The 25,577-nt window shown below is 36.4% G+C and overlaps 3 protein-coding genes across 3 annotated transcripts; 2 read left to right on the forward strand and 1 right to left on the reverse strand.

The window, feature by feature from the left end:
- The first annotated feature begins 1,572 nt into the window (after nucleotides 1-1,572).
- On the forward strand, nucleotides 1,573-6,366 carry LOC116027247 (protein DETOXIFICATION 33). The gene is made up of 9 exons (XM_031268757.1): nucleotides 1,573-2,015; nucleotides 2,325-2,520; nucleotides 4,154-4,499; nucleotides 4,589-4,675; nucleotides 4,814-4,870; nucleotides 4,958-5,196; nucleotides 5,308-5,426; nucleotides 5,530-5,616; nucleotides 6,030-6,366. The coding sequence occupies exons 1-9, from the start codon at nucleotides 1,731-1,733 to the stop codon at nucleotides 6,084-6,086; spliced, it is 1,473 nt and encodes a 490-aa protein (XP_031124617.1). The 5' UTR covers nucleotides 1,573-1,730; the 3' UTR covers nucleotides 6,087-6,366.
- A 5,561-nt stretch (nucleotides 6,367-11,927) lies between these two features.
- On the forward strand, nucleotides 11,928-13,717 carry LOC116027745 (allene oxide synthase 1, chloroplastic-like). The gene has a single exon (XM_031269484.1). It carries the CDS (start codon nucleotides 12,034-12,036, stop codon nucleotides 13,603-13,605), a length of 1,572 nt encoding a protein of 523 aa, XP_031125344.1. The 5' UTR covers nucleotides 11,928-12,033; the 3' UTR covers nucleotides 13,606-13,717.
- Nucleotides 13,718-17,648: 3,931 nt separating this feature from the next.
- LOC116027896 (wall-associated receptor kinase-like 14) lies at nucleotides 17,649-22,694 on the reverse strand. Its single transcript, XM_031269664.1, has 3 exons — nucleotides 21,883-22,694; nucleotides 19,698-19,775; nucleotides 17,649-19,109 (listed from the first exon to the last, which is right to left on the reverse strand). Exons 1-3 carry the CDS (start codon nucleotides 22,580-22,582, stop codon nucleotides 17,932-17,934), a joined length of 1,956 nt encoding a protein of 651 aa, XP_031125524.1. The 5' UTR covers nucleotides 22,583-22,694; the 3' UTR covers nucleotides 17,649-17,931.
- Between the last annotated feature and the right edge of the window lie 2,883 nt (nucleotides 22,695-25,577).

Here is a 25,577-nt window from a genome sequence, read left to right on the forward strand (position 1 = left end):
TGTGAAAGCCGGCAGGCTGCAATCCTATCCGATGGTGCCCTTTAGGATTCCTATAGTTGATTGTCTCAAATTAAGATAACTAATAATCAACTTCCATAACTGGAGTTAATTAAAAACCTTATTGTGGTTAAGACTCTAACTGTCCAGACAACTTAGTTAAGTTGACCATATATAACTGATTGACTCAAATCAAGAATGTCAATAGACAGCTCTTAAAGAGAATCAAACTTAGAATCTTGAGATAACCAAGATAACTGTACTATCCAACCAATTTGGGTGCAATTGTTAATTTTGTTTCTACATGTGGTTGGGGCTAACCCAGTTGATGACCCAATGAGTTGTACACTTGGTCCGCGAGTTGTCATGTTTCGTACTCCTCTCGATGCCCTTTGCTATACCAAAAACACTAATGATAAGTACTTAAGAAGAACTCAATTAAAATGCAATAGTCCAAAATAAGTAGATGAACACATACTATACATTAAACTTAAGTATCATTCCGTAATTTCTTCTAAAAACGTTGTAAGATTGCGTTAGAGTTGAACAATGGAGTTTACACTACAACACCAGTCATTTACGGAGAAGTCAAAGTCTTGGTTTCACACGATTGATCATATCATTAATGGAGATTAACAAAACTTTATGGCTAATTTGAGTTGTCAATAATTAAGCAAAGTTGTTAAGTCGTGTTGAAGTTTTAGTCCTCAATTGTTTTGACCTAAGAAGGCACAAGGGAGACGCAATTATTATTTGGGAAACGGAAGACAAGAAGGCTAAAGAATGTGCAAGCGTGAACCGCAAAAACGAATTGTTTAACAAACACACATAAACGTACGCCTGCCTTGACAACACTTGTTCACCAAATGTCTTGTCTTGGAGGATGTCTTGAGACTTTAGTTCATGTTAGGCCAATAGTCCTGCCTAGCTTGCCGGGTCAACCTTTTGCTTGGATCTTAGGCCCAAACATGAACCCATAGATGTCATCGTAACTGTATTTACTTTAGGTCCACCAATAGTCATGCCCTACTATGGACTCGTCACAATTTATATATTGAATGTTGATAATTCAAATTGTGAATATTCAATATGTAAATGGTGAACATTTAATATGTAAACTAGATATTGTTTCATGGGATGCACAGTCTAAACTTATATAATTAAATATAGAGAAAAGAGTCTAGACCCCTAAATTATATACCAAAAGTCAATTAGGCTCATAAACTTTTAAAATGGTCAATTAAACTCTCAAACTTGTCATTTTTGGTCAAACCGATCAAATTTACCGATAACCAACAGGTTACCAGTAAAAATTGCCGGAAATGTCACCGGCGACCATAGTCGTCGCCGGAGGCCGGACTGATACAAATGACCTATAATAACAGGTCATTTACCTGTTTTAGGGTTTCATTGACCAAAAAGGGTTTAATTCGAGTGTACCAAAAAAAAAAAAAAGGTATCTAATGGTCGTATCCAAGGGCGTGTACGTTTCGTGGGTTATAAGGCTAATTGAAGCAATTACGTACTAATTTAATTACTAGGTAGCGTAAACATATGAGTCATTGGTTGGTGTTAACTTGCAAGATTTTTAAATTTACTCGTGCAACATCGTGTAAACTTTGTTTAATCTGTGGAGAGCCAAGAAAACGTTGTACGTCCAATGGGACGAAGAAATCTATACAAAAATCCCACACATCGTTTCAATTCTTTCCACCATTTTCTCTGTCATCTCCATGGCCGGCAGAGAGGAGGCGGCGCCGCTTTTGGAGCACAGTAATAACAACAACCACAATGGTGAGGTGGGAAAGCAGCCACTACGGCTAAAGGGGAAGATCATAGAGTTTGGAGATGAATCAAAGAAGCTATGGACGATTGCCGGACCGGCCATTTTCACGGCCATTTGTCAGTACTCTTTGGGGGCTCTTACACAGACCTTCGCCGGCCAAGTCGGCGAGCTTGAACTCGCTGCTGTTTCCGTCGAGAACTCCGTCGTCGCCGGCCTTGCTTATGGGGTCATGGTAAATATTAACTTTAAAAAAATATAGATTTGGAATAATTTAGTGTTATTTTGCTCAAAATATGTCATTTTGATAAAAATAACCCATTTAAAAAAGAAAGGAGATCGACTAACCGACCTAGTCGGTGCCTAAGAGGCCTAGATGGCCTAGTCAGTTGCCTAGTTGGCTAGCCACCTAGAGGCGACTAGCCAGCACCTAGAGTTTAGACGGGATTTTTACAACACGACCTATAATTCTTGATTATTAATCTCGACCATAAATTTTTCACTTTTAATCCTAATGTAAATGGTCGAGTGAATGAATGTGCAGTTGGGAATGGGAAGTGCATTGGAGACATTGTGTGGGCAAGCATATGGTGCAGGGAAGATGAGGATGTTGGGTGTATACATGCAAAGATCATGGGTTATATTGCTCACCACTGCCTGTTTTTTGGTCCCCATTTATGTCTTCTCTCCTCCAATTCTCCACCTTATTGGACAGACCCATGAAATCTCCAAAGCCGCCGGTCTGTTCTCGCTTCACTTCCTTCATTTTCCATTCCAAAAATTATATAACAACTACTCTCATTTTTTATTCCTATTAACGTAACATATTGATTATATATATATAGGGAGTAATATAAAGTAGCTGAGTTATCAGTAAGGTAGTTGATTTGGTAATCACAAGTTTTTAAGTTCAATTTAATTCTTTACAGGATCGAAATTGTCTATTAATCTTTTCAGTTTGAACTAATTAGCTATAATGAGCTTTCTCATAAATAAAGGCATGTGACTATAGTTTAATTTCTAACTCGAGAAAATAGTGTTTTTGTTCTTCAATTTTAAATTTTCAATTAATTTCGTAATGAGTATTATTAACCTTTTAACTTCTCATAAGGTTACAAATTGAATTGATGAGTCAAAACATGACCCTTTAATTTGTCAAAGGTTACAATGGGTGGCCTACCTATATCTACCTCAACTAACCCTTTGCTTCCATATTTAATTCTTCCCATATTTAATTATGAGTACATGTGGAGACTACCAAAGATTTGTGGATCCAATCATATAATTTTAGTTTCTTTTAAATAAATTTTGATACTACCCCCGTCCCATTTTGTTTGTCTGATTCGGTTAACGAGGCTTGACTGAAGTTATTTTTAGTTCAATTTTTCATAATATTAAATTTAGTATTAGTATATAAAATTTATATATTTGGAAACTACATTAGAAGTACTATTAAACACAAAAAATCAAATTTAAAAATAATTAAAAATTACTAAAGAAAATAAGCAATGAAGAAAAAGTTAGTTTGACCAATGAATAGTAAACATGACAGGTAAAATGGGACAGATGGGAGTATCACTTAATGAATTGAGCGTAGTTTAACTTAAAATGGGATAGAGATTAAAGATACATATAAAATATATTTCATAAACTATCAATATATATATTTGTAAGCCCCTACCATTGCTTTGTGGTCCAAAGGTTAGCTAATAATTAGGACTTTGTACTTGTACCATTCAACAATTTTCACTTTTTACTCTGTTACAATGGAGTATCTGCTCATAATTACTTTCTCAACCTACTGAAGCACAAAAAACCTATTGAAGCACAAAGAGTCAGTATCGTCTGCACTGAGACTCGAACCGACCCCCTTCCATATGGGAGTGCAATTGGGTGCCACTAGACTACAAGGTCTTGATAACAATTAACTATATTTTGACAAGTTTTCAAGTAATGTTTGGTCAAAAAATTCACCGAAAGATCTACATATGGTAAGAAATTCAAAATTGATCAATTAATAGCGAATAAAAAATACTATAGAACTATAGGTGGAAATGTTACAAACACTCTGAAGGATCAAAAGCAGAAAAACTCAATCTTCTACCATTGGTCCAATCCTATTGGGTACAAACTATAGATTCAACCCATATGAATCAAAATAATGTAGGGTAATCTATCCATCACACACCCTCAAATAATTATGGCAGGTTTCCCTTGTCATCAATAATATATATTGAGAGCGGCCCTATTTGCCTTCTCGGTTTCAGGTAAATCAAAGATTACAGCAATGCCTCGACTAAAGAAAACCTTGTAAACAAAAGTTGAGTGTCTAATAATGTTTGTTTGCAAAATTGACATCCCAAGTCAATGCAGGAAAATTTTCATTATGGATGATACCACAACTATTCGCATATGCCCTCAACTTCCCAGTGCAGAAATTCCTGCAATCCCAGAGGAAAGTGCTGGTAATGTCATGGATTTCAGCAGCAGTGCTTCTGCTACACGCCTTCTTCAGCTGGCTGCTCATAATCAAGCTGCACTGGGGACTAGTAGGCGCAGCAGTCACCCTCAACTCTTCATGGTGGCTCATAGTCATTCTGCAGCTCATTTACATCTTCGTCACCAAGTCGGATGGCGCCTGGACCGGGTTCTCGTGGCAGGCGTTTCACGACTTGTTCGCCTTCGTCAAGCTCTCGCTGGCATCTGCAGTCATGCTCTGGTACCTGCCCTTCATATAGAGTCGCGTGTTCTTGTCGAATGATGTGTGTTTCGATGTGTAACGAATTCGTGGAATTGAATTGATTGCAGCTTGGAGTTTTGGTACTTGATGGTGATCATTGTGATCGCGGGGCGATTGGAGAACCCTTTAGTCCCTGTTGATGCCCTTTCTATCTGGTAATCTGATGCGTTTCGTATGAGTTTTTAAGGTCATGGGTTAAACTGGCTAAAGGACTGGATTCAGTCTTTTAGTGTGGTTTGACTGATCAGTCTGATTTTAGATTATAATAACATTGGGAATTTTATATTATGCAGCATGAACCTTCAAGGCTGGGATGCAATGATTTCTATTGGATTTAATGCAGCCATAAGGTGAATCTTTTAGCAATTAATTAACATTCATGCCTCAATTGATCTTCTTTATGGCCTTATCCCATTGTTCATTAATGGATTTTGCAGTGTGAGAGTGTCAAATGAGCTTGGAGCTGGGAATCCAAGCATAGCGAAATTTGCAGTCCTAGTGGTTTCCATTACATCCGTGGCGATTGGAGCTGTTGGTATGGCCGTCGTGCTTGCAACGAAGAATATTTTCCCGCCCCTTTTCACCAACAGTGACGCTGTGGCTAAGGAAACTACAAAGCTCGCAGTTTTGCTGGCCTGGACATGTCTTATGAACAGCCTCCAACCCGTCTTATCTGGTAAGCTGTACTGTGTTCTGTTTCAACTAAAAGACTAAGCTGACATCGAGACTGTTCAACGATCAGAACACTCGAATGCGAGCTTGATTGACGGTTTATTTCTTGGTTCAGGGGTTGCTGTTGGAGCTGGATGGCAGTCTGTTGTAGCATATATCAACATTGGATGTTACTACATTGTGGGGTTGCCTGCCGGGATTCTGTTGGGATTTACATTTGACTTTGGTGCAATGGTATAACTATATGTTCTTGATCTCTTTCCTAGGATTCACTTAACAGACATCCTAGTTGTGTCTTTTGTACATACAGATTGTTACATAAATTTCTTGATTGCAGGGAATCTGGGGTGGGATGATTGGAGGAGTGTGCTTGCAGACCATCATACTCATAGTGATTGTCTCAATCACAGACTGGAATAAAGAGGTAATTAATCCTCTCCCTATACTTAAGCCACTAATATTATTGATTATGAGTGTTTAAGGATCAAAGTACAATTATCTAACAAGAGAAGAGCAAAGTAAAATTATGCAATGCGGCAGAAGAAGCTAGGCGCTAACCAGTTGCCTAGCACCTAGAGCGTCTAAGCAACCAAGTAATCCGAGTATACCGTCTATACTTTTTCCACTTAGGGCTGTGAGTTGCTAAATTGGTCCCACAAACTAATTAATCAACTACATATGTTAGCTAATTTGTTAAGTACATAGCTGGGGAAAAGTAGAAGGGGAGCAACCGAGCAGACAAAAAAAATCACTCGGCCGAGTTGAGCACCGATTTCGTCTAATTGGACAACTAATCAACTACATATGTTAATTAGATGATTTTTTATGGATGTGCAGGCCAGTCTTGCAGACGTTCGTGTTAAACGTTGGGGAGGGGCAATCGCAAACAGTTAAAAGTGTCATGAAAATCACAGATCGAAGACCAGATTGCAGCTCAGTTTAGGTGTTCTGAACCAACTGCACTCTATAAATTGTTTTTTTTTTTTTTTAATTATTAATTTCTTGAAGGAGAAGATCCGCAGGGCATTAGATTTCACTTGTTAATTAGGGTCACTTTTGCAGTAAGTTCTCTAATTTAAGGAATCATAAATTATAATTTGAATTTTCAATAAGTATCAAATTTAAGGAATCATAAATTTTTATCAATATGATGGATGGTATACCCGAATATAAAGGAAGTGTTTAGAAAATGGGTGATTATTTATTTTTCAGCTTATTTGACCAATTTTGGTTGTTTAGTTTAGTCAAACAGCTAAATTTCGTGTTTGGTAAAACAACTTTTTCATTCAGACTTATTGCCCCAAACAATTGACATCAAAAATGCTGCTTTGAGTTTTGTTTCCATTCAAATTGTTGATTTTTTTAAAGACTAATTTGCCCGTTGTGGCTTCACCATAAGAACACACGAAAATCTAACTGAATAACATTGAGTCGTGGAAGCCTCGTATAACATAGAAAATCAAGCTCAAAACAAGAGAGATGAAAATCATTTTTGTATTAAGATTTCTATTACAAAATTGGACGGCAGAAGCACAAAACGTAAAAATTCAAACCTAAATATGAAAGAGAAAAATATGTCATTTTCGTACTAAGACTTTCTATAACAAACAAGGTAATATGACATTACCAGGTAATATCATAACATGAATTAAACAGGTAATATAATATTATCAGATTCACATGACCTAAGTAATCTTAATGCCTCCCCAGGAATAAAAATCATTCTCTACCTACTCAGTTATCCTTCTGGAGTTTATTAATTTGATACACCAGCTTTGGTTGAAGGCATGTGTGACCCCAGGCCAGCGCACAAAGCATTACGAAAAGAAATAATGGAATCATCATATATGTTATTTTGGATTGAACTGATTTGACCATGGCTCATTTGCCTTGGTGAGGTTCAATCCAATTGATTGATTAGTCCTCTTGGAAATTAAACCAATTTGACATATTTTTGCCATTCTACTATTCAAAATTGAAGTGCCAATGCCAAATCCATCTAATTTTGTTGCGTGCAAAACTCTCATGGCCCCCGCAAAGACTTACTCAAGTTTGCAACACCTTTTTCTCTTTTAGCCTGCAAATTCACAATTTTTTCAAAAATAGGATTGGATAAGATATAACATTATTACTATTTATTGGTTAATTCAATTATTTATGTATTAATTATTTTCTTTAGTATTTATAAATTTAATTTTTTTGTGTTTTTTTTTTGAATATTATTGACTTTGTTACAATTACAATGTAGGCCAATATCGCTTCCATTGAGGCGAGAACACACCTCCTCCGATGTGGGTGTGCAACCAGGTGCCACTAAACCATAAAATTTTTGACAATTTTTTTTGTGTTTAATAGTCTTTTTATGTAATTTATAAATATATAAATTTTATAAACTAAATAGTATTTATGCTTAATATAATGAAAAATAACCACAACGGGTGTTTAATTGTCCTAACGAGCATGGCTCCACTTGCTCTTTCAGAGTGTGTGGATCCATTCCAATTACTTTCTTGACTGGTTATTCTCTTGTTACCCACCTATGGTGGGGCCAAAATTAATGTATGCAGATACAATATTATTAAATTTGAAAAGACACGTTTCAGATATTATTATCGAATTTGATTTTGATATTTTTAGTATTATTAACTCTGTTACAATACAGTATCTATCCAATGTCTCTACTAATTAAGATTCAAATCTGTGACCTCCCATTTGACAGAGCCACAGTTATATCGTTTGAGCACAAGGTTTTTAGCTTGATATTTAGATATTTTATTGCGATATAAAAGAAATCAACTACAATTATCCGAAAGTGTATACGGAGTAAACACAACTCTTATATATGCAATATGCAAACTACACATAAAATATAAATTGTATTCAAAATATTTTGTGGGACATGCTGGATCAAGAGAACATTTAATTTTGACACTTGTGCTACTTTAGAATCGAATTTAATTCTTTAAGGAATGAAAATTTTCGTCCCCTAATAAACTCTGAATTTTGAACTCCGAAATAAATAAATTAAAAAAAAAAAAGTACTTATGGTGGACAAGCATGTATCACATCTTTAACTCAAAATCAAAGACGATAATTGGAATGTACATCTATTTTATATGTATTTATTTATAATTTTCACAACACATACCCTTACATGTATAAAATGATTACCTTACCCCGTAGGCCAATTACTTTTGAATGGGACACATAAGTTTTTGCAAGATTTATCTCTAATATTAAATTAATGAAATAAGTGTTAAATAGGTCACTAAACTCATTGATTTTGTGCAATTGGATCGTTGAACTTAAAAAGTGTGTAATCAAACCATTAAACAAGAAAAATAAATGCAATTGAGACCGTTTTATGATTATTTTTTTTAATGTAATTTAAGTTTAATACGAATTACATTTTAGTTTTTCATTCCAACTAGTATGACAAAGGAAATGACGATTCTTATTTCATACCATGTAATTAATATGTATTTCATTCTATTGATAAACTTTGAAAATATGTTTATATTTTACTTGTTTAGTGATTTAATTGCACACATTTTAAGTTTAATGACTTTTTTTTTTGAAAACAAGTTTAATGACTTAATTATACAAAAGTAATAAATTTAATGACCTATTTGATATTTTTTCCTAAATTAAAAGATGTATTGCATTTATTTTTAAAAAGCTAAGTTAATGATTAAATCGCATATTTATTATTTATATATTATTATATGCTGATGAATAATACAAAACGCATCAAGCAAAAGTGGTGTTCACTTGAAATTGGCTTTGTTAGATCGACAATACGGAATACTCTTACTAAAACTTATAAAAAAAATATGAACTTTCAATTTCAATGTTTTAACCAACCGCTATTTCAACATTGCTAATGTACGGTACTGATGTGTTTGTATTGAAAGGTAGAAAAGTGGAGGCAAAGGATATGATGGAAAAGTAAGAATTATTGCGGTTCCTTATAATTCAACACGTTTCCATATTAATATAATATTATGGCAAAAACTTGTGTGAGACCGTCTCACCGTGAGACGGGTTTGGTCGAGTCGGGTTAAGATGTAAATGTAATATTTATATGCACAAATGTTATACTTATATGCTCAAATATAATACTAATCAGGAATAAAATTTTTGTTACTTATAAGGGTAAATGTAATACTTTTAAGGGAAAATACAATACTTTTACATTTCGATTAAAAAGTATTACATTTTTCCTCAAAAGTATTATATTTGCCCTTATAAGTAAGGGGCACTTGTCAAGATGACTTATTATGAAAAATGTGTTAACTTTTCTCTTATAAGTAACAAAAATTGTATTCTTGATTAGTATTATATTTGAGCATATAAGTATGACATTTGCACATATAAGTATGACATTTGCATGTTGCTTCAACCCGACCCGACCCGTCTCACCCTAATATTATTTATTTGTGCGTGTGTGTATACATATATATATATAGTGTGCACGCGCATAATAGAATAGTTACAAATTTATATAGTCACCTAAAAAAATCTATATATTTTTATCCGTAGATTAAGAAGTATTTTTTTTTTACTTTATATTTTAAATATCTTGAAATAAAGTTAAGCGAAATTGCCAAGGACCTTGTGGTCCAGTAGCAACAAGTTGCTCGTTTATATGAGAGATTGTGAGTAGTTATGAACATATAATTGAGTCACTTATATTTTTTAAAAAAATTGAACGAAATTTAAAATTAAACTTCCAGGAAATTGAACTAGGGGATTTTTTTTTTCTTTTTAAGGAAAAGAAAAAAAAAAGGGGCACACGTGGAGCAGCAATTTGGGCGGTTGCAGCAAGGATAGTCGGAGAAGTTCCTAACTTTGACTTTCATACTTTTTGACCATTTTTCTTCGCTGACTTTAAATAAGCTTTGACCGTCCATGGTCAAACTTCTTACATAACACGGAGGGAGCATTGCCATTTGCTAGAAACTTGAGATTAACATTATGACTTTTAAGAGTTTTTTTTTTTGAAAGAATGACTTTTAAGAGTTGAGTTCAGATTATTTGCGTATCCTAAATTTATAAATTATATTGTTATCCTCTTCATTTTAAAATATCAATTGTGTTTATTTTAATAATCTCATATTTATGTGTTAGCTCTTTTTTTTTTTTTTTTGTTGAATACTACTAACAAGAGTCAATATTGACTCCACCCACTGAGCCTCGAACCCACTACCTCCCGTATAAAGGGAAGGGTTTGATGCTACTGGACTAGAAGATTATTGTGTAGTTAATGATTATTGTTGGGGGAAAACCGGACAAGGGGATGCAAGGTACAATGGTTACGGAAGGGATTTCAATAGGGAATGGAGGAGTCAAAGTTAAACATATTTATAGAGAATATAATCAGAGTTGTATATGTTTTGTTAAGTTTTTAGTGTTTCAGGAACTTGGTGTTAAGATTGATGGAAAAAGGTTAATAGTTTAATGATAAAATATTACAATTGCTAAATTAAATATAGTTTTTACGATATACAATGGTAGTGGTGGTAGGTGGTGGGATGATTAGCTACTTCACTGCTGCAAACGAAAAATGACTTCTAAAAAAAAAAGAAATCATTTTCTGAAAAATCTCCTCTATTTACCATTGACCACACCCCCATTTTTCATTAATTTTCATTTTCCCTCTTTAGCCGAACACTAAAAACCTAAAAAATAACTTCTGAAAAATGACTTAGGTGTGTTTAGAAAGCAAGAAAATAACTTTTTGAAAATCATTCATTTTCCAGAAAGCACTTTCCTTTTCAATATTTGATTCATTATCCCAACCACTTTGTTCTTGGGTAGTTATTCCATTGTTTGTTTTGACCATTTTTTCTTGGGATTAGCATTACTAGAAATGTATTTACCAACAAAATAAAAGAAGCATTACTAGAAATGAGTTATTCTCTGCAGGGAGAAAAGCCATTTTTAGGTGACGTGATATTAGTTATTCTCATACTCTAACAAATAGTTTTTAACTTGTATTATAATACCAAAAATATCATTTACATACATTTTACTATATATATATATATATATTAGCATCATCATCATTATTATTATACATAAATACACATGCGTATCAAACACAAAATCACACGAAATGAAACTGACAGAAACTTTCAGAAATTTTGACTTGGATTTTGAAATTTTCTGAGAGAAATTGACAACGCATTTTGATCAAATTATTTCAGATATTAAGTTCAGCAAGTCTAGATTATACACAAAATTTTTTATATCAATCCAAAGTTAGGAAGTATTTTTGTCGATTTTTTTTTTATTTTACAAAACTTCTCCAGAAAGAAATTTAACTGAATGCACTAACAAAAAATTATATCTATATCTACCATTAATAAATAATAATTAAAGAACTAAATCAAAAACTATATTTTTATTAAGATATTATTATACTCTAATATTAAAAGCAATCAAATTCTATCAATAGTGATTGGTGTGTGCTACCAAATAACATGATACCAGGCCAGCTTGCAAAATGTAGAAAAGTTCTCACTTTGAACGTTGAATCAAACTTAACGTTTGAAATGTAGCAATAATGAAACCCAATATATAATGAAGCTATGGCAATTAGTACACACATTTCACGATCCTTCTTAATTAATATTATAATTTTCAAACACTTTAAAAATGGACCCACCAATAACAATATTAAAATGGAATCCTTGTCACCTTCACCTTTATAAATGCATTATATAATACAGAAAAAACATATTCTATTGGGGGCAACATATATGCCAGCAATCACCATAAGCATTCATCATATTCAATAATTTTTCTTACAATCTTCACTGTGTTCTTTCCAGAGAAAATGGCGTCTTCTTCGTTAGCTGTTCACTTCCAAATCCCTAATCAGAAATCTTCTTTAAGATCTCCGGCGTATTTGAAACCTTCTAGCCGGCGTTTCAAGATTTGCCCAGTTTCTGCCACCGTGTCGGATACTCCGCCGACGGTTTCCATGTCGCCGGTCCCGGAGAAACTCCCGACCCGGAAAATACCCGGCGATTATGGGTTGCCGTTGATCGGGCCGTGGAAAGATCGGTTGGACTATTTTTACAATCAAGGAAGAGAGGAGTTTTTCCGGTCTCGGGTTCAGAAATACGGGTCAACGGTGTTCAGGACGAATATGCCGCCCGGCCCGTTTATTTCGTTTAGTCCTAACGTCGTCGTTTTGCTCGACGGGAAGAGTTTTCCGACGCTTTTTGATGTGGGAAAGGTGGAAAAACGGGATGTTTTCACCGGAACTTTCATGCCCTCCACGGAACTCACCGGCGGGTACCGGATCTTATCCTATTTGGACCCGTCGGAGCCGAAACACGCGAAACTGAAGCAGCTGATGTTCTTCCTCCTCTCTTCCCGGCGAAGCCACGTCATCCCGGAGTTCCACAAGAGTTTCACGGAGATGTTTGAGGGTTTGGAGAAGGAGGTGGGTAGCAAGGGGAAAGTAGGGTTAAATGCCGCTAACGATCAGGCGGCTTTCAATTTTTTGGCCCGATCGTGGCTCGGAGTTGATCCGGCCGGGACGAAGCTGGGAATCGACGGCCCTAATCTTGTTGGGAAATGGGTCGTGTTTAATCTCCACCCTTTATTAGTTCTCGGGCTCCCTAAGGGCTTAGAAGAAGCTCTCCTCCATACTTTCCGGTTACCGGCGGGGCTAGTGAAAAAAGACTATCAGAGGCTCTACGATTTCTTTTATTCCAACGCAACGGCTTTTTTTGATGAGGCCGAGAATCTCGGGGTGTCACGTGAGGAGGCCTGCCATAACCTCCTCTTCGTCACGTGCTTCAACTCGTTCGGCGGCATGAAGATTTTCTTCCCCAATATGATCAAGTGGATCGGCCGCGGCGGCGCGCGGCTGCACGCCGAGCTGGCGCGGGAGATCCGGTCGGTGGTCAAATCCAACGGCGGGAAAGTCACGATGGCCGGGATGGAACAGATGCCGTTGATGAAATCCGTGGTTTACGAGGCCCTCCGGATCGAGCCACCCGTCCCAGCCCAATACGGCCGGGCCAAACGCGACCTTATCATCGAGTCACACGACGCCGCATTTGAAGTTAAGGAAGGGGAGATGTTATTCGGGTTCCAACCGTTTGCCACGAAGGACCCGAAGATCTTCGACCGGGCCGAGGAGTTCGTGCCGGACCGGTTCACGGGCGAGAACGCAAACGAACTTTTGAGCCACGTGTTGTGGTCTAACGGCCCCGAAACGGAAAGCCCTACCGTTAACAATAAACAGTGCGCCGGCAAGGATTTCGTCGTCTTGGTTTCACGGCTGATGGTCGTCGAGCTCTTCCTCCGTTACGATTCTTTCGACATCGAGGTCGGAACGTCGGCGTTAGGTGCTTCCGTCACCGTAACGTCACTCAAGAGAGCCAGCTTCTGACGTGTAGGTCCCACCGTATATTTGCCTAGAGTAATATTTTTATTATTATCCTTGTTGTAATATGTTTGGATTAATTTTTTTTTAATAAATCAAAATTTTTATTTCTTTTATATATAACGCCACCCTTACTTATCAACATATGATAATATAAATCAATTTAAATTGTTTATAGCTGATCAATTTAAACTAAAAAGGTCAATAGCAATTAATAGTCTAACTAATTTGACAACATCGTATTTGTTGGGGCAAAGATTAAGTAGGGTGGTTCGAGGTTGTGGCGGGCCCTCCAATGAGTAAAAGCTATCTGGGACTTGGTAGTGGCAGTGGTACTGGAATACGAAACTACATTTGACCATTTCTTTTTTCTGGTTTTAAGGATTTTTGTTTGAAACCTTTCAGGTTTTAATAAGTTATTCTCTTCAGTTGGAATTTGGCTATGACATTACATTTATGTATCTCTTGTTAGTGACGTTAAATTTTGTTTTCTAATCCAATGAGTAAGGTTTTTGGTGCGTGCCCACTTTTGTTTTTTGTTTCGTTATTTTTTGTCGGTTTATACTTTTTTTTTTTTTGGAATTAAATGTCTTCTCTGTTTACATATTTCTGGAGAATGATTTATGGGGGATGGGTACTTTTGTGCTTGGGAGCCAAATAAGAGTTATATATATACTTCTATCTGGAAGATTTTGAGGTTTAAGGATATGATATAGAAGATATTGTATCAGTTTTGATAGTAGAGAATGAATGACATTCGTGGACATATGTAATGTGAATTGATGGATGAGTGTGCCACTATGTCTTGCAACCCTAAGGTCCGAGGTTGAGCCCACAATGTAATGATTTAGGTTTTTAGAGGGAGTTTTGGTTCACAAAATATCATATTACATTCTTGAGATTAGAATGTGTTTAAAACGTATTTCATTAATTCTGAAGTATGTAATGTTAGCGCGCGCACACATATATATGAAAAATTGTAAGGTATCGATTAACATCTATGACTTTTATCACCCCAAATACCAAAGTGATTGAATGATAAATGCTTTGAGTTTATATGTAGTACAAAGTATGTATGCATGACTTTTCCATATGAGAGGTCATGAGATCAAGCCCCCCTCAATGGTGCTTCAACAGGTTGAGAAAATATGTATGAACAGATTCCGTGGTGCATGAAAAGATACTACAATGTAATAGAGTCGGTAGTACTCAAACAAAAAATATGTAGTACAAAGTTAGAATTGTCCCCATACTTTTGTTTTCGATCAAAAGGGAGGGGGTACCCCAAGCACAAAGCCTAATCACTAACAATGACTCTCCGCAATGAAGAGACATCGATCATGTCATCCGCAATGAGCACATCCACACCAAGAGGAGGAGACACATGCACACTCCAGTTCGTCTCTTGCATGGCACCGAAGACGATCTGCAACCAGATTCTATTCGCAAGGGATAGAACAAAATCTAATCTTCTCAAATTTGTTTTTCTCGTCGTTGATAGTTTTGATTAACTCACGAACTAGGCTTCTGAGCTTGCTCATTAATCCACTTGACAACCTCCACAACTTTTTAACTTTGAGTTTGTACAAAGAGACATGGTGCCGATTGACATTATAACCTTTCTCATATATATATATATATATATTTCTTAGTAGATAAAGAATAGAATTAAAAGGGTAAAATTAGTAAATGTGTTTGGGAATCTTAATAAAAAGGTTTGGGAGGGAATCACATTCCCTTCAAAATGTGATGTGGAGGACATGTTGCATTTCTTTAGGAAAGTAATATAACCTGAACCAAACATGCGAATGTAACATTTCAAAGCTTACATTCCATTGAAAATATTAGATACCTTGAAAAGGTATTGGATAAAGCTCAGTAGTAGAGAGCAACGATGTTATGTTTTTTACTCTAACTCTACACTAATGCCAATGACTTTGTTCCTGACCACAACACAAAGGTGGTTGACTCCCAACCTCGGCCAAGCTAAGGGGTTCTTGCTCCAGTTTTGCTACTTAACTAGTAACCATTATGCTCCCTTATATGGGAGGTTGAGATACTGTATTGTAATAGGTAAGAGTTAATAGTAGTATTAAAAAAAAAAAAACTAGTAACCATTATTAATATTTAATGATAAGTTATTTTGTAACCATACGTTCTTGATAGTAAAAGATAAATACAAAGCAAGTACACACTCTTAGGTGCAATGGTGCATATTTGATCACCTCATATTATCTAGATTTTTTTAACTCATTGCGTTTGAATTATGTCAAGTTAATTGATATAAAAACACATGAAAAAGATATGAATAGTACAAAGAAAGTGAATATTTTGAAGTGTCTCCCTCATGTTGCCAATGGTATAGCACTAGGCATGAAAAAGATGTAATCATACTTTACCAAAGGCTGAAACCCTATCCTCTTTTAGACCCATTACTAAAGTCTTTTCACATGTATTCCACGTTTGATAAATCTCTATACATTTGGAAAGAATGGTGAGACATAACATCAAAAATCTTGCCAATGATGATGCATGCCTTGAGGATAACAGCACATATTTGCCAATAATGGTGTCTTGTAAGATGGGGTGATAGCTAGATGAGTGGTTTTAAGGGTCATCCTTACATAATTATAAAGATCAGAGTATTATATGAGAGAAACAACACATATTTGTCTATGGTGTACGTCTTGTAAGATGGGTTGATGACTAATGAGTGGTTTTAAGGGTCATCTTATCTTTACATAATTATTATAAAGAGTACATTATATGAGAGATATTTTGATAGAATAGACATGTAAGATATTTTTATGTATAGATTGAAATAAATAACAAGATGTAAGAGATAATAAGTGTTGATTTTACGACTAACGGGTAGTCGACGGTGGGCTAACACCAAAGTTATACAACGAGTGTGTAAGAATAATAACGAGAGAATAGCGTTTATTAGGAAAACCCGAATCTGTTTTACCCATTGAGAGGGGATATTTATACAAGGGGGCTCGGAGTCTAAAAGGAAGCTAACTCCTAAGATCTTTTGCATTATTAGGATACCTTATTACATTGGGAATAGGTAGTCATCAGGTCATATTAGACATCGAGTTAGTATGAACTGCCCTACTCACGCCCGAACTAGGCTATGGGATGTGAGCCTCACCTTGCCTACATAGCCTGCTAGCCCTCTAAAGTCGCCTATACCATGCCCAAGCCAAGGCTCGCGCCACTGACTAGCCACCGAGAGAAGGATCTGACCGACCAGAGCTTGACCGGTCAGTTGGGTCTTAGTATCCCATCAATCAATAAGTATTTATTATTATTATTATTATTATTATTATTAAAGTACAATAATTGAAGCCTTGTAAGGTTTATTTACAAGATGACTGGGAGAAGAGTCCACCAAGGATGTTGGATTACTCCGATCAGCAAAGAGCTATTACAAAATGTGTAAGTGGATATGTAGAATTTGACGAAGATGTATGGGTAGCGAAATTGTGGAGCAAATTATATATAGTACATCCTAGCCGTTTATGCTATAATAACAAGTTTCAAGTGGTTGATGTGACGCTTCTTGATTAGAAGATGTGGTTGATGGACAAATGAGACGTTAGTGTTGCTCCTATAGTGCAAATTGTGTTAGGTTATAAATCTCTCTACCAAGTGAGCACATTCAATCCTTCAAAATGTTAATTCTCTAGTGTTGATTATTATTGGGTATTAGACCCAAGGTAACAACAATAAGATACTCCGTATATAATAGTGATTAAGGGGACTAGTATATATAAATGAAAAGGAGCCATTGCCCTTGATTTACAAAAACCAAGCTTTAAGGCAACCATGGGGTCCCTCTCCAAAAAAGAGAAGAAAAAGAAGCTCTATACTAGTAGGTTAGTCTGGTCCACTTAGCCCATTGTAGCCCTTTGAATATGTGCCCCTCTTCTCCACCTTCTCCTTAGTGCCGTCCTTTGGAAGCAAATTAAAGGGGACAATTTCAAACTGTACCTCTCATTAGCTTATTGGGCCACGCAGCCCTATCCTACTGAGGGAAAGTTAAGTGTATCAATCAATTTCATATAGTAATTGCGAGTTTTCTTCGTAATTACAAACACAAATGCAGTCAACGTAATCTGCATGCACAACTTCTATGGTAGTAGTTCATAGGTTCAATCAATATATATATTGTATTGCAATGGTTGATTGTGGAGAGGTTTGTTCACTCTGCCATGGATCCTAAACTGAGACCTGGAAATATACAGTACTGACAATTAAAGGATATGTTTCTGTCTCAACTAAAAACTTAAACCAATAGTGAGACTGTACGTTTATTATTTATATATGTTATGCTCGAGGCTTGCCCTCTCCAAATGAATTCATACTTGCAAATGAACCTAAGTCGATCTCGAGCTTCTCGGTTGACACACTGAGTGGTTTATCACTGGCGTCTGATGAAGATGAACGCGACGACGATAAGGCTTCAGATGATGAAGCTGCAGTGCTGTAATCTTCGCGAAACGCCTGCACGCTTAGCCTGATCTGCTCCAACTCCACTGCAGCTTCCATCATTGAAGGCCTCATGTCCCTGTGGAAAGCCAGGCATCTGAAAGCCAATTCTGCAACTTTGTGCACTGAGAACCAGCTGTGGGGTTCGATCAATGGGTCGATGATCTCGTGTAGGCACCCGTTTCCTATTCGGTCCACAGCCAGGGCTGCTAGGTTCACCTCGTCCTGGGGGCGGGTGAGGTCGACTGCCTTCAATCCGGTGATGATCTCGACCAGAACGACCCCAAAGCTGTAGACGTCGCTCTTGTCTGACAGGCAGAAGCTCTGGTGGTACTGTGGGTCAACGTACCCCGGGGTGCCCTGTGGGGCTGTGGAGACGTGGGAGAGTTCGGTCAGGCCAAGGCGGGACAGGCCAAAGTCTGCGACTTTAGGCCTGTACTCGTCGTCCAAAAGGATGTTACTCGACTTGACGTCTCTGTGGTAGATGGGCGGGTGCATTGCGTTGTGCAAATACGCAACGGCTTGAGCTGTTCCCGAGGCGATCTTGAGGCGAACCGCCCACGAAAGCCCACTGCCCTTTTCCCTCTGCAAATGCTGGGACAAAGTTCCATTAGGCATGAACTCATAAACCAGAATTTGCTCCCCTTTCTCTATGCAACACCCCAGGAGACGAACCAGATTGGGATGGTTTACAGAAGAAAGAAGCTTGATCTCATTTATAACTTGCTCATTGCTGTCTATCCCTCTACGCCTGATTCTCTTGATGGCAACCCATTCTTGGTCTGTTAATTTCCCAGAATACACAGTGCCATAAGCTCCATTGCCAAGCCTCCTCTTGTCTGAGAAGAAGTTTGTGGCTTTCTCCATTTCCCTGTAGGGATAGACCGGAATTGTTATCCCTGTCGTCGCGCATAGCTCCCGCCTCCTCTTGCTCCGGTTGTGCAGCGTGATTCTCCGGCGAATCATGCAGCAGATTAGGCCTACTGTCACCATTAACACAGCACCCGCAACAACTCCTGGGAACACATGAAAACAAGATTTGCTTGAGTTAATATATATAATGCTGCAAAAATGTACTTTAGTTGGTGTTTTTGCATTCATGGTTTAGGGGAAAATAAGGATTTGGGATCTGTTAGAAACATAATAGAATTAAAGAATGTGTTCCGTCCCAACTAAAACTACTGTATGAATAGGAGAGCCTCAAATGAGAACATCCCCTCATGTAAAAAGTGTGGACCGATTAGTCTAGTCAATTACAGTAGCCAAACAGGTTCATCAATGTTTATATATATATATGGTCAAGTTTCTGTGCAGAGAGTGCTTCCCAAACGACTATGCTGTCACTCACCATTAGGTACGCATAAATGTACCACAAAGTGATTGGAAATGCACCATTAGGTTTGCATTTTTTTGGTGTGGTGCATTGGTGCATTTCCGAACACTATGTGGTGCATTTATGCATACCTGATGGTGGACCCCTACAAGAAACGCTGTCCGCATTTGAACCATATATATATATACATATATATATATATATATATATATAACACTTAACATGCTCATACAATACTGCTATGTTAAAGAAATGAAAGTTCTTGAATTACCTCCAACTAGAACACCTACTTTGGTTGTTCCTCCACATTTGCCTGAGAGGTACTTAGTAGGGTTGCATTTTGTGATCTCTGTTTGGACAACAACACACGTTTAGTTTGAGTAACATTGTTAAACATACTTGAAATGATAAACGACAAAGACTATTAACACATTAGCTTTGAAAATTAATTACGAGAATCTCATTGCGATCATCGAATTCAAATTAAACTTTTATCTATATTGATGTAATACATGCTATATATAGACCGGTTCAAAATAACTTTTCAATTTAAAAATACTACTATAATCAAACAATTAAAATACAATATTTTTTTAAAATTCAAATCCCAAAAGAATTATTCCGTATAATATTAAATATACAGCATTTTCTGTCTTGATACTCTGTCTGTATGGCAATATGACAATTACTTAGCAGCATTTTTAAAATATTAGTAAATATAAAATAAAAATGTTCAAAAAATAATAAAAATAATTGCCGGATGAAGACGGGAAGTCTCTGTCTGGTAGTTTATTAAAAAAAAATTTAATGTTTTTATTTTTATTTTAAAAAAAAATTCTGCTAATATTTTCTAAATTATGTCAAGTCATTGCCATGTTGTATATGTCAAGTAATTGCCACATCAAAATAATAGCTCATGTGAAAGTATAATAAATGCTAAACCATTGGTAACTTGTTAAATAAGTCATATTAGAATTTAATTATAATTTTTTAGTGATTTAATGAGCCTCAATAAAACATTTTAAAAAATAAAATAAAATTTAGAGAACATAATTATAGTTTTGTTTCACTTATAGTCACACTGTTGCAAAAATCCCCGCCTAGGCCGCCTAGGCACCAGCCTAGACGCTAGGCGCTCCTAGACCGTGGCGAATTGATTCCTAGGCGTCCGCCTAGGTGGCCGCCTAGCGCCTAACTCGGCCGGCTAGGCCGAATTTGACCGAGTTAACTCGCCCAACTCGACAGAGTTAGCCGAGTTAACTCGAGCGAGTCGGCATTGTTAATTTTATTATTATATTTATATGTATTTAAATTTATTTATTTATATAAGTAAGAGAAGTAAGATATATATATATATGTAATATATAATATAATATATGACATACACCCACACACATGAATTAATTTTTTGTTTTTATAGGTCGCCGCCTAGAACCGCCTAGACCGCTTAGGCGCTAGGCGCTACTAGCGCCTACTGCAACCATGCTTATAGAGGCTTATTTCATCCTTTTTTCCTTTTCTTACCCCTTTATAAAGTCTATACATCATTTTCCTTTGGGACCAAGCTTTATCATTTTCTAAGGATTTTTGGAAAAAGAGTATCCAAAAAGGGACAAGAGCATAGTGGTGCACTCAATTTTAAACTATTTCCCTTTCCCCAATCCTTTTTCCAATTTTGTAATCAATTATGAGCCTTTTGTCAACCCAATTTTCACACCCCTTTCTTGTCACATATATATCTTGTCCCTTCCATTCAATTACTAGTCATGTCATATGTTTTTTTTAGTATGCCCTATTATATAAAATATAAAATACATTCATGACATTATTTAGAAGAAAGGCGTAGTGTTGCGCATTTCGCGCACATATAGCACCCATCAAGCGCGTGCGCTGCATGCGCCGACTGGCGTGTTAACTGTTTTCTTTTTTCTTTTTTTTTTTTTTCTTCTTTTGTGCATTGGATTTGTTTTTTCCTTTTCCCCTCCACTCTCTTGGTTGGAACCTAAAAAAAAAAAAAAAAAAAAAAAACTACTCATTTTGAGGTTATTATGAATGATCTTTAGATTTTCGAGACTCTTCCTAAAGAGATCAGACCTCATCTTAGTCCAGAATCAAGATATTGTAGCTTGTTAAATCCATATTTATTTAAATTTTAGACTGTGTTTCTTTTTGTATAAAAAATAATTCAAATTTTAGTACAAAATTTGATCAATTTTAAAATTGGTAACCAAAAATGAAAAAGAAAAATACACCAAATAGTTGAGCTACTAAAACATAAATTAACCCAATTTTGTGATATATCGGAGTAGAATTTGTAATTTAACTGTATTTATCATTCTTTGGATTAATTAATTTAATTCATCAACTAATCCATTAATTAAGCCAAGATCCAACCCTAAGCCATTGAAATGAATTGAACGAACACAAAATTAAATGCTTTAAAATAATTACCGTACCTTTCCGGCAACCGGATCCAGACTGGTAACCATCTCCGGCGAACCCTTCAAAGCAGTGGCACCGATAACCCACCCGCCCGATTCTAGTACACTTAGCATTCTTAGAGCACCGGCAGTCTCCGGTGAGCCACCACTCCAACTGAACCACCTGAATATCCATCGCCACCGCCGGAGTGTCGCCCAGAGACTTCACGGCCACGGCGGAGAACAGAGATTTGCACCCTGATTTCATCAATCCGTCAAAATGAATAAACTTTCCGGCGGGTTTAGTCTTCTCCGAGTAACAGCTAATGTTATCCATCCCGCTCCCGCAATCGAGGAGGTCGAACCGCGTCTGAATCTCCGTCGACGGGACCCGGCAATCGGTCTCCGGCGAGCTGCAATTCTGCAGGAGAATATCGTTTTTCCGGGTCGGCGCGTAGTTCGCCGTGAACAGCGCTCCGGCGGCGGAAATGGGTCGCCCGCATTTCGCCGGAAGATTGATCAGAATGCTGTCGGCGGTCACGTCGTAGACCGGGAAGTCGTGGACGGCCGGAGTTCCGCCGGATGTGCAGTTCAGGCGGATTTTGCAGCCGGCGGAGAACCCAAACGGGGACGGAAGCTCCGCCGGAGAAACACGGCCGCCGCATGATCTGTTGCAGGCGGCGGCGGAAACGGCGGTTGATCGGAAAATCAAGAAAACGATGAAACTTAGTATCATTCTTGGAACAGTAGTTTAGTCATGGGAGGAAAGTAGAGGATGAGGAAGACAAAAAGAAAATGAGAAACATATGGACGGCATAATCACAGGGGGAACAGAACAAATTTGTGAGTCATTTGACCAAACCGCATTCAAATTTAGGCTACAATACAACTATAGTCGTCTATTGTGTCGTGTCCCACCTTTTGATTCATTCATCACGTAATTATATATAATAATGATGCATAATCAATGTTTTTATAATGCAGCCTAAATCTTTTTTCTTTTTACAATTTAATTATAGCTACATAAGACATTGTGGGCACTCATGATATCTGGTACGAGTGACGGAGATATTAGAAACGACCCAATAATAGAGACTCAAGGTCTCGGAAAGCATAGCCTAGGGCCCAAGAAGATAATCTTAGCGGCCCTAGAAAGGTCCAGGACCCGAAGTCCGCCTTTGGGCCTGGAATGGTGGGTGTTGACTTAGTCTCGCGACCCACCATGTGAACCTTGATTTAATCTCATGATCTGGCACATTTCTAGCTAGGTTGGTTAGACTTCTTTCTTGTATAAATTACTATTGCCCAAGTATTAGAATTCATACTCAATTTTCTTACAATACAGAACATGTTCTATTCTTCAAACTACTTGTAATACTCTAGCATTTATCCATTCAATACTAATGATACGATTCTACTCGTTGTCTATTTTATCCTTATATTCTATGCGAACTAAGTTGATCCGATCATAATAACGCATACCCCGGGTCAATTAGTTCCGTCAACAAGAATAATATTTTACTTACTTGACCATTCATTTCAAGGTTCTTTTACTTTATTCTTCTTTTAATACATGATGAAGTCGTCAGATAATACATGAGTTGTCAATAAGTGTTATAAATACTTAATAGTGGTAAGAAATTGAAGATTCTCAATTAAACAAGAGTTTGTATCACTTTTGGGATTAGCAAAAATCCTTTTAACTAATTAAGATGTGAACATTAAAAGTGGAGAAATTAACTTTATATGTCATCTTTTGGATATTAGATAAAAAAATTAATTAGTTTGTGTCACATTATATTCAAAGTCAAAAATAAGAGGTGCATGTACATTCTAAAATTCTAAGGATGATTGTAACTTTTAGGTATGTAATTGTACCCGTGTGGAAAGGTTGAAAATATGGTGTGAATACCTTTGGCTTGTCAAATACCTTGTCCTCAAGGAAAGGGTAATTGCAATTCACTTTCATGCATGAATTTTTTTACTTAAAAAAAAATTATTTTAGGGGTGGGTTGGGTGGGGAAGTAATTTTTCTTTTCACATTGATGCATCTAATGATAGCGTTAAATGTACTTGATATTGTTGCTCGGTGTATATTATATTGGTGCACTTCTAATACATTTTATTTACACTTTTAATATATTTTACTTGCACTTAGATGCATTCTATGAAATTCTTACTTGCACTTTTAACACAATTTACTTACACTTCAAAGTTCAATTATTTATGAAAATTCCACCGCATTTAAAAAAAAAAAAAACAATGTTTTTATCAGTTGAATCTGGATAGATGGACGGCTATATATATATATATATCAATTGACAATCATTTATTAGGGTTTAGGAGTATGGTATCATGCTTGAGAAGGGGAATGAATTGGAAGATTTTTAAGAATATTAGGTGACTCCTAAATCGAATCAGAATATTTAGTACATGCACTCTAAATGCTTAAAACAAGTTGTTAATGTAAGGTGAACAATTAATTTCATTTACAAGAATATTAATTAAAACAATAATTTTATTTTTTTCAAAACCTTTTTATGCATCATTTTCGGTGCAGTGCTCAGTGAATGAACCAAAAATGATAAAGTAGGTATTCTTGGCAACGCAATTTTTTTTTTTTTTTGTTTTGTTTTATACAGATCTCAACTTCAAGAAATTAATTCTAAGTTCATAGGCCACAGCCCCCATTCATAAAGTTAGAGGTAAATCACGAGTCATGCAACTAGTCAACCAGTCATACCACTACGCATATGCATGTGACAGAAGTAAAATATTTTTGATCTATATATACATACATTTGTGATATTTACCAGACATTTCGTTGGGAGGAGGGAATTAGGGAGGAAAATGATTCTAATTTGATGGGAATTGCAATGTTTGGTAGGCAGAAATAAGAATACAGGAAATTGAAAGATAAGACGCTACAAAATGACTAAAACACCCTTATGTTATAGTCATAGTAGTAGTAATAATAATAATAATAATTCTTTCAAAAAAATTTTTTTTAGAAAAAGACAAAAGGTATGAGAGGAGGGGCAAAATTATCTTTACACCAACAAAATTGCCTCATAAATTGCAATTCCCTCCAATCAAATAACGTAATTTAAAAATTATTCATTGAATTGCAATTCAATGCTCCCCAAACTACACTCAACCAAACAGGCCATTAATGCTCTTTGTAAAACTTGAGAATTCAAGCTCAGCTTTCATTAATGGCAATCTAACCTTTTCCGAAGTCGGAGGACGACCAGACCCGAAATTGCAGGGGGAAGTCTTTGTCAACACGTACAAAATTCTTAATTACGACAAATCCCAAATTCCAGATTGGATAGAATAAATTAAAGATTACTCCGATCTTTTGTGTTTTGTTATAATCTTTATTGTAAAATTTAAATGTATAATATAAAATGTTCATGATTAAAATATTTATGGTATCACTCACGGAAACTGCTTGCAGATTTCCCATAAAAATACATAATAATCACCACTTTCATCCGTGGGAATTTATTCCCTTCATTTCCTCTTTCAATATTATATTATACCCACTTTGTTGGACTTAATTGGTAATTGGTACGAAGGAAAGGTCTGATTCTTCTCAATCCGACCCGACAAAGCATTTGGGAAGATGCTTTGATTCATACCCATAGTTTGGTGAAGCAAGGTGAACTGAGTGCCCGAGCCTTGAATCATGTTACTCGTAAGTTTCGATCTCAACCGATCTCTTTACT

This window comes from Ipomoea triloba, chromosome 8 (genome assembly GCF_003576645.1).
Source record: "Ipomoea triloba cultivar NCNSP0323 chromosome 8, ASM357664v1".
Lineage (NCBI taxonomy): Eukaryota > Viridiplantae > Streptophyta > Magnoliopsida > Solanales > Convolvulaceae > Ipomoea > Ipomoea triloba.